The 15,588-nt window shown below is 40.2% G+C and overlaps 1 protein-coding gene across 1 annotated transcript in view; it reads left to right on the forward strand.

The window, feature by feature from the left end:
- Mical (Molecule interacting with CasL) overlaps window positions 1–10,850 on the forward strand; it is an 83,083-nt gene extending 72,233 nt beyond the window's left edge. The window contains exon 21 of the mRNA XM_073965525.1: window positions 10,183–10,850. Coding sequence (XP_073821626.1) covers window positions 10,183–10,188 — 6 coding nt within the window. The 3' untranslated portion in view covers window positions 10,189–10,850. The remainder of the gene's footprint in view (window positions 1–10,182) is intronic.
- The last annotated feature ends 4,738 nt before the right edge of the window (window positions 10,851–15,588 follow it).

The raw sequence follows: 15,588 nt of genomic DNA on the forward strand, positions 1-15,588 counted from the left end.
CTTACCTTCTCTCCATTTGATGCAGAGAATATAGAGTAGCGCCCATCGTTTAGTCCAGAAACCCTATTCTTATGAAGATAGGGCTCCTGGACCAAAGCGATGTCTACTTCAGTTTTTGTGAGGGAGAGGAGAAGTTCAGCAGCCGCAGCCCTGCAGTGGTGCAGATTGATCTGCACAACGCGGAGCTCTTGCTGCTGAGCTTCTCTACTGTGGCTTCGAGACTCGGAACCGAAGCCAACCAGAGCCGAAGTACAGCTCTCCCTCACAATCCCTAATGTAGTCCGCACTTTCATTATCCATGGTGAACTTCATCACCGCACCAGCTCCTTCTTTAGTGGAGTTGATAAACCTCCAGCTGGCAGTAGAGAGACCTCTGTTCTGCCTCTGGATCATCTTCAGCACCTCCGCAACCTCCTGATCCGGAGGTGGCACCCAGGCTGTGGCTGACGCTCTGCGAGGTATCTCGCTAGTAGGCACCGCGGCTAGCTTGCAACCTTCCCAGAGTGCGCCCGAGCCATCAACCGTTCGTATGAGATAATCTTTCGATTTCTCATCCTGACAGCCGATGACCTTGACACCTCTGATATAAGTTGCCTTGCCAAAGCCCGTCATACTTGCGTCCGCCTCGTCAGAGGTTATGGCCTTCCTCAGTAGACGTTCAACCAGCAACCAATGATCATCACTGATCCAACCTTCCGGATCAGACCTATCAATGATTGCTATTTGAACGTCTTTTGAGGCCAGCTTCCTCCGGGTCCTCGCTGGTTTTGATGTCCCGCCAGCAGATGACTGCTGGGGAGCCGGACTGGAGATTCCTTTGCAGGACTTCTCCTGTTCAACCCCAGTTGCCGTCTGCTGGGCGGTCACCTTAGCAAGAGTGGGAGGATGGTTGGTTTGATGTCGGTCCAGCAACCTCTTGGCTGTTGGCTGTGGGTCCTCCGAAGACCTGACCCGCTTTACGCATGACTGCTGCGGAGAGGTCTTTGGTCTACCACTGGCCTGCCTAGAGGTTGAAGGGCCGTCCGTCACACCAGCCATTCTACCAGTTGCGCCACCGGCGATCCTCACTCCTCCATCACTTAAGGAGCAGGGCTTCTTGGGATCCTTCGACGCCTCAGTTGCCTGTTTACCAGGCCTCTGCATCGTCGAGGTTCGCAAGAGGTCGCTGCTTCTATTTACCCCGACAGAAGAGGGGGCAGTCACCGACGAGGCAGATACATTCGGAGTCGCCTTGAGCATCTGCGTTGTCCCTGACTGACCCTTTTTCTGTTCCGACGGCAAGACGGTTGGTGCCTTTGAGGACAGCAGCCGTCTTGCTGTTTCCAGGGTCGAGGGCATCCTTCTGCCCGTCTCCGCCGCTGACACCATCGGTGTCTGCAAGGAGTCCGAACAGCCTGATACTCCCGGTTTGGGTAGGTTACCCGGAGCGACTGCACCCTTGGCAGCCGTTAGGCTGGAGGGGACAGCCGTTCCAGGAGTTGGAATTTGGTTAACCGGAACGTGGATCTTCTCCATATGAGGGTACCTACGCTCAAGTCTCCTCATAACTCGAAGCCTCACTCCGATTAAACGAAATTCGTCCTGACTTATGTCAGTGGCTTCCTTACCAACAAATTTGTTGCAGTACTTAGCGGCTCTTTTGTATTCGTGCCGATCCTTTTTCTCCTTGGCCTTCTCGCTCTTGTTGGTAGAGGTCGTGTTAGAGGGGGTCGCTTCCTCCATCACGGCTTCTTCCTCCATGGCGTCCTGCCTCGGAAGAAATGGCTTATCGGTACCGACCGATGTAACATCCCGTAGAGGAGTTGGACCTGCTGTGGTAAGGTTCGAGGTCTCTCCTTGGACCGAGGAAGGCGCTTCCTGGGATGTCCGAGATGGAATCACAGTAACGTCCATCTCTTCATCCGACATGAGGGAGTCGTCTTCCCAGTTCCAAGGGGGGGGGGGCTCTCCTGGCTCAATCTGCAGGTCTCTCTCTGCTCTATGAGATCAAGCAATTCCCTGCTTTGGTTCAGAATGTCTTGACTTACTCTGTCCATCGTCAAGGTCGTCGGGGTCACGTCCCCACCCAGGGATTCTTGAGGTCCTAGAGTCGCATTTGGTAGTGCGGCATTGTCCGTGGTCATAGCTGGGGTCGATAACGAGGGGAGATTGGTTTGGGTTGTTTTTGTTTTGTTTAGTTCGTGGGATAAGATTCAAATTTGTCAGAACGCCGCCCTGAGAACAGCAACAAGGTGCCTCCTCGGGTGTTACAGTGAGAGCCATCCCAATCACCATCTGCTGGCCACCGATACACCCAGAAGGATATTCATGCTCTAGAGACGACGGTCCAACAATATAGGAGAGAACCTCTAGATCAACAGGCATATCAGGCAGGTTTGAACAGCATTCACACGGACACAGTTGCTAAGACCATAAGCAGTTATTGTGTGAATGCAGTCATCGGAGCACATCCCCCATCTATCGCAGCTGAAGAGCGTCAGCTGCCACGACAAACCAGAGTAGTTTTGGCTCAATTACGCTCGGGATATTGCAGTCGCCTAAATTCCTATTGGGCGGGAATCGATCGCACCGTGCAAGACATCTGCCCAGTATGCGGCATGGGCCCGCACGATACTAAGCACCTATTCAACTGCCCCGCCAAGCCTACTCATCTGACTCCAGTGGATCTGTGGTTACATCCCATCGAAGTAGGCAACTTCCTGGAACTGGAGATAGACCCAGAGACAGATTGAACAGGAGAACAAACATACAAACATAATAATAAAACACTGTTACAACAACAACCTTCGGACTTGGTATAAGCTTGAGAGAAAGATTACGATGTGTAAGGGTTGGACAAATGACAACAGCCATTTTGGTTGGTCGCAGTGCGATTTACGAAAGCTTTTGGACCATTATGTAAGAAAGCATGGACTTGCCCACGCTGTAAACGCACGCTGCTTGTAGTTCTGCGTCGATCGACCTTCTCCACGTTTTAGCTGGTGCACCAAGCGCTTGACGAGCTGCAATGTTTAAAATTTGCCACCAAATGCTTAAAATTTACCGCAGACATTTGTGAAGGTTTGTAGACGGGCGTCTATTGAACTCGTGCGTTTCCAGATTTCGCATCCGTAAAAGAGGACAAATTTTACATTCGAATTATATTTACGAAGCTTCGTGTGTGTTGAGATTTGTCGGGATCTCCAAATAATAGGCTGAAACATTATTTGGTCGAACGTTAATATCTTCTTCACCTCCCCCCCATTTATCGTTATTTGGCTACCAAGGTAATTGAATTTGTCCACCCATTCGATGTCAGCACAGGCAATGCGAATGTGTGAATCAGAGGTCGCTCCATAGCCTCCCGGTATGGACTTAGTTTTTAAGATATTGATTTCGAGCCCAACTGAACGCGACTCATTTTCAAGGAGTTTATATTTTCATGCAAATGACTAGTTACTTGCATACGTCATCAGCTTATTCCAAGTCTTCCAGGATTCCAAGTGTGCCATTCAAAGCTGAACCCATTACATCGTCGATGATAAGGATGAAAAGTATTGGTGACAGAATATATCCTTGTCTTGCCTTGTTTTGACATCAAAAGGATCTGATAATTTACCATTATCAAGAACTCGGCATCTGAAATCGGTATACATGGCCATGATTAAATTGAGAATTTTGGCTTAGTTGCCGAGACGTAATCATGGTAGTGGAGGGCCATCCATGACTAACCTCAGTTCCATTTACATTATTCTAACAAACACCAAACTCCCCAAAACAAAATAAATCACCCTTGTTGAAGACCACTGCTATGACCACAGACAACACTGCACCTGGTGCAAATGACGTAAATTCAAGTGGGGACGATTGATCCACACCGACTGTGGACGTTTTGAGTGACGCAATTCAGACGTAGAACAGTCAATAGATCGATCTCTTAAAGTTCTAAGGAAGTTCAAAGCATCTGGAAATACATCCTTTCACCGAAAGATGAAATGGACACCACTGTCATCCATCTCAATCGAACAGGAAGAGGCGTCATCCTCGGTTGCTTTTTATGGCACAGCAACACCGACGATTCAGGGAACACAAACATGTCCTTCCCAGGCAGGAAACTTGGCGGATGAGCCTGTGGATAAAGAAATAATGGAACATGCTGCCACATCCCCAACCATCAATAGTAGTGAGGCCCGAAAAAGAGAGAAAGAACGGCTATAAGAAGGCGCTGCAATATTGATCTAAGTTAGTGGAAAAATCCACAGGGAATGTTTCACAGGCCGAATTCCAGGAGATAAGATTGAAGCTTCGCCTTATTAAGCGATTCGAGAGGAGGTACCTTCACGTTGACGACTGATCCACACCGACTTGAACGTTTTGAGTAACGCAATTTAGACGTAGAGCAGTCAATATATCGATCTCTTAAAGTTCTAAGCATCTGGAAATACATCCTTTCACCGAAAGATGAAATGGGCACCACGGTCATCCATCTCAATCGAACAGGGAGAGGCGTCCTCCTCGGCTGCTTTTTATGGCACAACAACACAGACAATTCAGGGAACAACAAACATGTCCTTCCCAGGCAGAAGACTTGACGGATGAGCCTGTGGATATAGAAATAATGGATCATTCTCCCACATCCCCAACAATCAATAGTAGTGAGGCCCGAGAAAGAGAGAAAGAACGGCTATAAGGCAGTGCAATATTGATCTAAGTTCGTGTAAAAATCCCCAGGAATGTTTCGCAGACCGAGTTCCAGGAGATAAGATTGAAGCTTGACCTTATTAAGCACTTCTAGAGGAAGTACCCTCACGTTGAAAACCGTTCGGGAACCGCTCAAATCCGGAAAACTGGCCAACATGACCCCATCCTTCGGACACCACCACAATCCGACACCTCCAGCTCCGAAGTCGGAGAAGCCGAAGATAGAGACGCAAACGAAACGGTCACGACGATAACTACTAGGCGCCAGCGTGGTTTGCTAACGTAAGTGATACGCAATGGGATAAACTACAAATCTATCAGAATGCTGCCCTGAGAACACCTACAGGGTGTCACCTCATGTCTGCAGTGGACCATTTACATGAGGAGACTAAGATCCTTCCTGTGAGTCGTCACAACAGGATGTTGACGATGCAGTACTTGCTTGGATGCTATAGGCAAGACCACCCAAATCACCATCTGGTGGATATGCCTGAATCCCCCAGGCGAGTTAGGGAGGATTATAGAGATCTAGAGAGAGAGGTCCAAAGATATAAAAGAGAACCTCTACGTGCATACCAGGCAGGTTTAAGAGACATTCATACTGATGCGGTTGCAGAGGCTCTGGCAGCCTACATTGTGAATATAGTCCTCGAAGATCATCCAGCAGCTGCCAAGACAAACGAGAGTCGTGTTGGCGCAACTTAGATATGGTTGGCGCAGCCGCCTCAATTCTTACTGGGCCAGGATTGATGGCACGCGGAATATCTGCCCAGCATGTGGCACCGGTTCACATACTACGCAGCACCTGTTTAACTGCCCAGCCAACCCGACTGACTTAACTCCTCTCTCTCTTTGGACTAATCCAATTCAGGTGGCGTCCTTTCTGAGCTTGGAGCTGGAGGCAGAGCCGAATCAATAAAATAAAGATTTACATGTACTTGTAGAAGCTGCTACAACAACAACAACTACTAGGACCCAGTCATGTCCAGAAAACAAGTGGTCTTAAGCTTTCCGGATGCCTTGCGGACAGCAATGATGTCTGCGGCAGAGCCAGCCAACTTGACTCCATCGGCTACACGAAACGATCAGACTCCACCAAGGTATATCTGTAAACTCGGTGGCAACAAACAAGTCCAGCTCATTGGGGAAGAAAGGAATTGGTTCAAGGAGGCCCGAAGACAACCACCTACACAACTGGAGTGTGTGAAGAGAGTGTGGTCTTCTGAGGATCCGCAGCTAGGTGCTAAAAGGATGGTAGAACGTCCATCAAGTAGCACTCGGCTTCGTAGGCGAAAATGGCCGCTCGAAAAATAGTTTGAGTCTAACCAGGGAAGATTTGCAAAGGTATCCCAAGGCAAAACCCGTCAAAACCTTCTGGCGCCCCAGATGCTAGCAATCAGTGATAAGTCTGATCCTGAAAGCAGGGTCTGTGAGGATCATTGGTTGCTGGTGGAAAGTCGTCTGAGGAATGTCGTAACAGAATTACAGGATAACCGTCTTTCGCAGGACATCGATTTTCAAGGGTGGCAAAGTCATTGTCAGGATAAGGAATCGAAATATTTCCCTATCCAATCATTAAATGGATCCGATGCACTTTGGGATTGGCTGCAGGCTGGTCATGATCTCTACTGCCGAAATACCATGTAAATGTGGCAGAGGTGTTGAAACTGAAATATTATCCCTGCAGGAGTTATCGTGCACACCATTTTAGTGAAAAAAATTTAAGATTTTGTGGGGGATGTACCCGATATTAATGGATTAATGGATATTAATGTCATCATCTATATCCAAATTTGTATAATCAAGACCACCTGTGCAATTTCGAAACAAAACAAGTAAAAAAGTGTCAGCCGGCTTTGCCGACAGATATACATATACCCTCAGCCAATGTGAAGTGAAACTTTCACCTACGAACAGATCGAATGTATTTAAGGTGTTGCCGACAAAAATGAAGATTAGGAATTAACTGCACTTAGACACAAATGTTAAACTTTTGTGGGGGAGGAGTTAGAAGTTAAACTAAATTTTGAAAAAATATTAGGAGATCCAAAGTTTGGACCAAATTGGTTGCCCAATTCAAGTGATATCGTCCCAGCATTTTAGTGACTTTTTTAAATATTGGGGAGAAGTACCGGAAGTTGTGGACCGGTATTGCCCCATGAAACTAAGTTTGGATATAATATGACGAAGACCAAATGTTGGACCAAATCGGTTGAACAGTTCGAGAGTTATCGTGCTCTCCGACAGCCACATATGGTGACGTAGGGATTTTTTACACCTTTCGGGCTGTTTTCCTAAGAAGTATGGATTTGCCCCTGAAAAAAACTTTTACCGTCGTAATGGAGTTAGCGAATGCAAATAGCTTCAACAAAAATCAAAGTGATTCGAGAGAAGGTCTTAAAGTGAACTAATCCGAAATGGCTGCTTCGATGGGATGAAGCCACAGATCAACTGGAGTTAGATGGGTAGGTTTGGCGGGGCAGTTAAAAAGGTGTTGTGTGTCGTGCTGGCCCATGCCGCATACTGGGCAGATGTCTTGCACGGCGCGATCGATTTCCGCCCAATACGAATTTAGGCGACTGCAATATCCCGAGCGTAGTTGAGCCAAAACTACTCTGGTTTGTCGTGGCAGCTGACGCTCTTCAGCTGCGATAGATGGAGGATGTACTCCGAGTACTTTATTCACACTATAATAGCTTAAGGCCTTGGCAACTGCGTCCGTGTGAATGCTATTCAATCCTGCTTGATATGCCTGTTGATCTAGGGGTTCTCTCCTGTATCGTTGGACCTCTCCCTCTAGAGCATGGATATCCTTCCTGATCTCCCTGAATGGGCCGGGCCTACCCACGAGATGGTGATTGGGGTGGCTCACACGATAACATCCAAGCAGGTACTGCAACGAAATCATCTCATTGTGTTGCTGTCGCTGTTCTCAGGGCGGCATTCTGGCAAGTTTGAATCTTTTTCCAGTTCGTATCACACAATCTCTGGGACCAGACTGGAGCCACATAGCTTACCACAGACCGACCTATCACGTTATACGTGGCCAACAAGGTTTCTTTATCTGCACCCCAAGTGCTGCCGGCCAGGGGCTTGAGGACCTTGTTCCTACTTTTCAACTTGTCGCAGATAGCTGTGGCGTGTGCGCACGACGTGAATGTAGTGTCGAATGTGACCCCTAAAATTTTAGGGCAGTTTGTGGTCGGAATTCTGCTACCGTCGACCACGACATTCAACTCGCGTCCAAACTGCGCTGTCCATCTGGTAGATATATTAGGATGGGCAAAGTATGGATTACATCAATCACTCCGTTCAAGAGTTATCGTGCGCACAATTTTTCCGAACATTTTTGAACTTTTGTGGGGGAGGTACCTGAAGGAGTGGACCGATATGGCTTATCTTCGAATTTAAACTATGTTTGGACAAAATATTACGAAGGCAGATCCGTTCGAGAGTTATCTTGCGCTCCAACCACTACACACGGCGTCATAGGCTTTTTGCATCTTTCAGGCTATTTTCTCAGGAAGTATGGACTTGCCCCTGATGAAACTTGTACCGTCGTATGGGGTGCAGTGAATACATGTTGGTGCAACAAAAATCAAAGTGATTCGAGAGCAGGTCCTAATCTGAACTTCTCCGAAATTTTGTGTGGGAAGTACCCGAAGGAGTGGGCCGATTGAGCCCATATTGGAACCTCATCTAAGTCTTGTAGATATTCACGATGTGCAAAGTATGGGTCAAACCGGTTACTTCCTTCAAGAGTTATCGTGCACACAAAATTTCCGAACTTTTTCGATCTTTTGTGGGGGAGGTACCGGAAGGAGTGACCCTATATAACCCATCTTCGAACTTAAACTAAGTTTGGACAAAATATTGCGATAGCCAACTTTTGGCCCAAATCGGTTCAACCGTTCGAGAGTTATCGTGCGCTCCAGCCAGCCAGACAGACGGACGGACATTGCTCAACACGGTGCTCTTGAAACAATTTTAAATAGAAGGTGCTTACACCTCGGAAGTTTTTTCGGATTCTGAAACTACGATGTTTATAGATGAGAAAAATAAAAAAAAAGAAACAAAAAAAACGCCCGAGCGCTTTTTAAATAAATCGCGATTTAAGTTGACATTTTTAGGGGTTGTTTAGGTTTTCACGATTTTGCTTAGAACCCGCAAGTCCTATCAAAATGGGACTGAAGAAAATGTTGTAGCAATGAAAATTCTCTACAAAATCGACCTTTATGGATTTTCGTAGTTTTTACCATTTTTGAGACATAGAAGTTCAAATTGGGACAATGCACTGAGACTGTATCGCCCCCTTATAAAACAATGTCATGAAGGGTGCACCTTAACTGACTTTTGATGAAAACCGCTTACACAGGGAAAGTTTTTGTGAATTCTGAAACAGCAATGTTCATAGATGAGAAAAATCCAAAAACAAGAAAAAATCGCTGTAGGAATTTTTAAATAAATCGCGGTCAAAATTCACATTTTTAGGTGTGTTTTAGGTTTTCACGATTTTGCTTGGAAACCGCAAGTCCAATCGAAATGAAGCTAAAGAAAATGTTGTAGATGTGAAATTTCTCTAGAGGATTGACGTTTATCATTTGTTCCCAGCCTGTACCATTTTTGAGATAAAGAAGCTCAGTTTACATTTTTAGGTTTTTCTGTTAGGGTCTCGCGATTTTGCTTGAATACGGTAAGTTTTATCGATATGGGACCTGAGAAAATCTTAAAGCTGTGAATATTCTCTACAAGACTGGCTTAAGTAACTTATCCTAAGTATTACCATTTTTTTAGATATATATGTTTAAGTTGGGAATTTGCAGTCATGACATTGTTTTATAAGGGGGCGATGCAGAATTGAATTGAATTTGAATTGTCCCAATTTGAACTTCTATATCTCAAAAAAAGGTAAAACCGGCGAGAATACCATAAAGGTCAATCTTGTAGAGAATTTTCATAGCTACAACATTTTCTTTAGTCCCATTTTGTTAGGACTTGCGGTTTCTAAGCAAAATTGTGAAAACCTGAACAACCCCTAAAAATGTCAACATAAATCGCGATTTATTCAAAAAGCGCTTCCGCGATTTTTTTTTTTTTTTGTTCTTTGGTTTTTCTCATCTATGAACGTTGTAGTTTCAGAATCAGCAAAAACTTCCAAGGTGTAAGCACCTTCCATTTAAAATTGTTTCAAGAGCACCGTGTCAATCCAAATTGTCTGAAACACATTTCGTCCAAACATACTTGGGGTCTAAAACTATTATTTCGATGAGGCACATTTTACCCGTATGAAAGTGTCTATACCCTCGTTTACATAAATGCTGAGGGTATAAAAATGTTAAATTTTTGAGGGGGGATGTACCCGAAGGAGTGGATATTAATGGATATTAAAGCCCTTCATCATGTCATCTATGTATATCTAATGTTCGAACTTTTATGGAAGATGATTATATTCTTTGCTATTTTACTTATTTATATATTTATTTTTCCTTCTCTTATTTCCAGATTTGAAGTGTTCACCTTTCTTGGAATACACTGATTACGGTGATACTTATGGATGTATTGAAAAAATATTAAACTAATGGAACCAAAACAAAACCGCTAAGTGAGATTTTTTAACAAGGAAACCAACCAAACCCCTATAAACAAACAAAAACAGTAACAATTAGAAAATAGAAATTTCGAAATGCAATTAGAACTGGAAAGCAGAAAAAACACTGACAGTGAAATGGAAAATGAAAAGCCTTCTCAAAATGCCTCATCGAAATCAATTAGTAAACTAAACATTTTTTTAGAAAAACAAAAACAAAATTATAACATGTAATTATATATAAAATATATAAGAAACCGGAATATGAAGAATATGAACAAAACACAAATTCCCCCCTCAAAAGCAAAAATATTAAGTAATATTTAAAATTAAAAATATTTATTATGTTTATAAAAAAAAAGATTTTTTCAAAGTCCCCAAAAACCAATGCAAAAACACAATGCCAAAAATAAAATTTTCTCTTTTTTCGACAAAAAAATATTAATTTTTTTTAAAGAAAAATCTTTCTTCAATATGTAAAAAAAAGTTGTGTCAACAAACTCCCATTGTGTTTTGTCTTGTTTATTTTTTGTTTGTGTTTTTTTTTTTTTTTTTTGCATGATAAAACCCCAAAAGCATAGAATGAAAGAAGAAATGTGTTACGAATGAATGAAATGTATGAATACTTTTTTTTTAAGAAAAGTATTGTAAGTATTCTAAAAATAATTTTTATTTAACATTAAATAATCTTAAAAACAACAACTAAATTATTTATAAACTTATGTATATTTATACATTTATTAATCCTCCCTCTATCCCCCCAATAACAAACGAATTCCTCCCTATTTTATCTATCTTACACAATAACTACAACAACTATTATACTATACAACAACAAACAAGAATAAACTAAACACATACATACTCTACCAACTATTATATTATATATTATTATGCTATGCTACTCTACTATATACACCCATACATATATTCTTTTTTAATAATATATTTATGTAATTTTAATTGCTATATAAAAAAAACAAAATCGTGCTAATTTTAAACAAATGCAATGTGTTTTTTGTACTCTTTGTCTATTATTATATGTTTAGAAAAAACTGGGAAACCATAAAAAGATGGTGTCTTGAAATCAATCTTTTGTGTGCTTGAGTTCATTAAAATTGTATTTTTTATTTGTGCAAAAAAAAATTATTAACCACTCAACACACAGCCAACACATACCGCATACCACCCCTATTCAAACTCAAAAACACCTATTTATTGTTTTACACAAACACACACATATACAACATGTTTGTATGTATAATACGATTAACGAATTTATTGATTTATTATTTAATTTTTTTTTAATTTTAACATTTCTATTCGAATCGACACAAATCAGTCAATAAATACAATAAAAATAAAAGAAAACAATGTACGTAGCAAAACGATGTTGTGTGTTGTTTTATTTGTATCTCACTGTGTGTTTCTATGTTTTTTTAAATTTTTAATGCCCAATTCTTCAAAGTAACTTCTCAGCCTAAAGGTGTTGTTGATCAACTTCCTCAAAAGTATCAGACTAGATTTAAAGAAGGTTAACCCGACAAAAATACCCCTCAGTAATGTTGGAGACATTTCCTGAGTATTTCAGCCATATAAAACTTCTCTACATTTGTACATGTCTTTAATACACTAAATAGAAGCAGAGGTATTTGTCATTAAAGTAAAAATTGCAAAATATTAAAATTGTGATAGCTTAGTGCCTTTTGCAATATCTCTGATATCACTGTGACACAAAATGTATGCGAAAATCTGGGGCAGAGCTGATAATTCCTGAAAAACGTCATCTTGTGGTACTTTTATAGCGGTTCTTAAAATAAAGGGCTAAAAGGACATTGAAGGAAGCGAGTTAGAAGGTCGAAATACTCTACGAAAATAATCCTCATTCGATTTGACTGAAGACATTTCATCTCATAAATAAGCTAAAACATAGAGTTGTGTCGTTCCGGAACGAACTAGTTCAAAGGAACTACTCCACAAAAGGAACGACCGGTACTAGGTCCGACTATGCGGTTCAGCTAGTTCCTTTTGCTCCCTTGTTCGTTTTTCTCCCATTCTTTTTGCTCTTCTCTTTCAGTTAGTTCCAACAGTTCATTTATCATCAGTTGTCTCTCTCTCCATGTCTTTTATTAGTGAATAAGAAATCTCATAGTGTCATTTCGTTTTTTATTTCTTACTAAAGGGCTGTTTACACCATCTATCAATGTCATATGAGCTGCCATTTCTTTCACCCATTCGACATTCTCTATGTTTGTCAAAATTTACGTCATCCATACAACTTTCAATTTGTGCGTTCATACCTGCAAGTGTTATTTTCGTATGACATAACCTAAAATATAAAAACAGCTGTTTTTGTCATTATTTACATTTATTGTTGAGTTGCAATTTTGCGCAAATTTTAATTTTGGTTGAAGGAAACTGAATTGGTAGAATTGGTGTTTGGAGTTATAGAGGCATTCATATTTTTGCCACCAAACAATCATTTCAAAGACTGCTTCTTTCGACCAATCGATCTGAAAATAACATTATAAACGCCATTTATTTACTTTACTGAATATTTAAATATACATACCTTTCCGTTTTCTTTTTTAAAAGATTTTGTTTTTCATTTTTTGTTTGAGAATGTCAGAAAACAGCTGATAAATTTATGTTTACATACGAGAATGCCGTATCAAATAGAGCGCTCCCTAAATGAAAAATTTACATATGAGTTGCCAAATCATTTTGATAGATGAAAATTTTCATAGTGGTTACACTATGTGTACAACATTCGCAGGTAGAAAATTTGGCATCTCATACGACATTGATAGATGGTGTAAACAACCCTTAAACTGATCTTTGCCGAATTGAAAAAGCAATTGAAGTGTTTTAATTAGCAAAAGGGTTGTAAATTTGATTTAAATATTTGTAATCTACCATGAAGAAAGCCGAAAACAATTTATTTTTGTTTTGATGAAGAAGAAGCACGAACGATATGAATTGAGTGAGGAAAACCGCGAAAGACGCCGAACTAAGAGGACGTGAAAATTTTCAAGGAATTAATAAAAATCAAATTACATCTCAATAATCATATTTGTGTTGTCGATCTTTAAGTGAAAACAATATATAAATATGGTTTGGCCCATGCCTGATGAAATAACATTGGAAGATGGGTTTAAATACCCTTTACCGAAAATTAAAAAATATGTTAATTATAGAAAAGAATACGTCGCAATCCTCCAGGGATATTCTAAAAATAACAATATCCCCATTATGAAGATCACCGATGGATTACATACAAAATTTAATAATCTTGAAACTCATTTTGTAACCAAGCGCAAAATGAAAATTATTTGCAATGATCGTGACACCATAAACCAGGGGCCTAATTATGTGAGTCGATATCGAGTTTTTTCGAACAGAGTACCCATAGTTGGTATGATAACATTCGGTATCGAGTAAAATTATCGAGTTATCGATCAATTTTCTGCGAGACATTTCTCGTTGCTACATTACCAATCGTAAACAAGCAAAAGGAAAGTAAATGCAAGAAAAGTAATGTGCAAATTGAATCTTGCTTGTTTATGCAAAAAACAGATAAATTAGTTAATAAATGTGAAGATTTCTGAACAAAGTAAGACAGCCCTATTCTGAACGCATGGGAGTTGGGAATTTTTTCCCATTCCCACATTTTCGTATTCTGAATAAAATTTTGTGGGAGTTTCTTTCCCATTTCCCATCTCCCCTCATTCTGAATGAAGTTCGAATTGGGAATTTGTTCCCATGGCAAAAAAGGATACATTCTCTATCTTGAATTGTGGGAGAATTTTGTGTCTTTTTGTGGGAAAAATCTCCCCAGCAACCAGTGTGGGAGTTTGAAAAAAATTTTCAAGAAATTTCATATTTTTATGAAATTTCATATTTTAAGACATCTACACGACAAAATTATTGCAAATATTTATAATCGCCATGTGTTTGCTTAATAAAAGCATACAAAATGTACTGTAAAATATGCCACTAGTAGATTTCGGATTTTGCATATTATATGATACAAAAACCTGCAATCTAATCTAACATGTTTTACACCGATAAAAAATTTTCCTTTATGTTATCGAACAAAACAAAAAAAAGTAGTAAAAATTAGTAGATTTTTGCAGTTCTGGAACAGACCATATGTATTGAAATACGAGAAAAAGAGTCATGGTTGATTCTGTTAACGCAGCACAGCAAGTAAAAACAAATCAATTTCAAAAGAATTTTTGGCAATAATTATTAAAATATGTATATTGGAAAATAACCATAATACATACAATCTTTACAACTTGTATTCATTTTCGTAATATAATCTTCCGGTTTTTTAAATCAGACGACTAACGTTCTATTAACGTGTTAGTCTCCTCAACGACACGACAACTATCACACAAACGTACATACATATACATATGCTAAATTATTGCAATGCTATTCCATTTTCCGAAATGCCTTTTCTTGAATAGGATCGTTATTTTTGAACGTAGAAGCTTGAAATTTTGCAAGGGCATGTGTTTTAGTTTTAGATTCAATCAAAAACGTATTTTATTTATTTATTTTTTTGAGATACGTTTTCTGAAATATGTAATAATATGTAATAATCCTAATTCCTATTACTTTATACACAAAACTTATGTTTGCCTACTAATTAAAAAAATGCTTACACCAATTCGCAAATTCTGAAGAAAATGTGCTTATTAGAACAACACCACACATCGTTGACTCCATTCACTTAAAAAATCCATAAATCAATGCACGGTTGTTGAATTAAGTGAGTTGTGCTTTGCTAATCTAATTCAAAAACCGCGAATTCAATGCAAATAGGCATTTTGTATTACAAAACCAAATTACATCCCCCCAAAAGTATGCTATACTAATTTGGTGTAACTGATTTCGAATTTCGAAATTCCAGCTCCCATCATTTGCTGTTCCCACGTCGTTGAGAATATGGAAAACGTGGGAATGGGAAATTTCGCTCCCATGGGAAACAGTTCCCATGGGAATGTTCAGAATAGGGCTGAGAATAAAAAATTGTGTTGAGAAATAATAGCAAAACTGAAACAAAAATAATTTTCGTATTCAATTTAGGAAAATTTGTGTTTGCAGTCGTTTAAGGAAATAAGAGGAACATGTAAGTATTTCTGCGAAAAACAATGAAAACAAAATTGAAGTTGTTATTTTTTAGGACTACAAAAGTGAACAGAATAAATTTTAAACAAAAAGCGATTATGGCAGAATTCATGTCCCAACACCCATCTTCGGCCAAAGGAAAATTTAGTTGTCCAGAAGCTCGGGCATATTCAAATCGTTTA

This window comes from Musca autumnalis, unplaced genomic scaffold (genome assembly GCF_047663935.1).
Source record: "Musca autumnalis isolate F117 unplaced genomic scaffold, ASM4766393v1 scaffold_1, whole genome shotgun sequence".
Lineage (NCBI taxonomy): Eukaryota > Metazoa > Arthropoda > Insecta > Diptera > Muscidae > Musca > Musca autumnalis.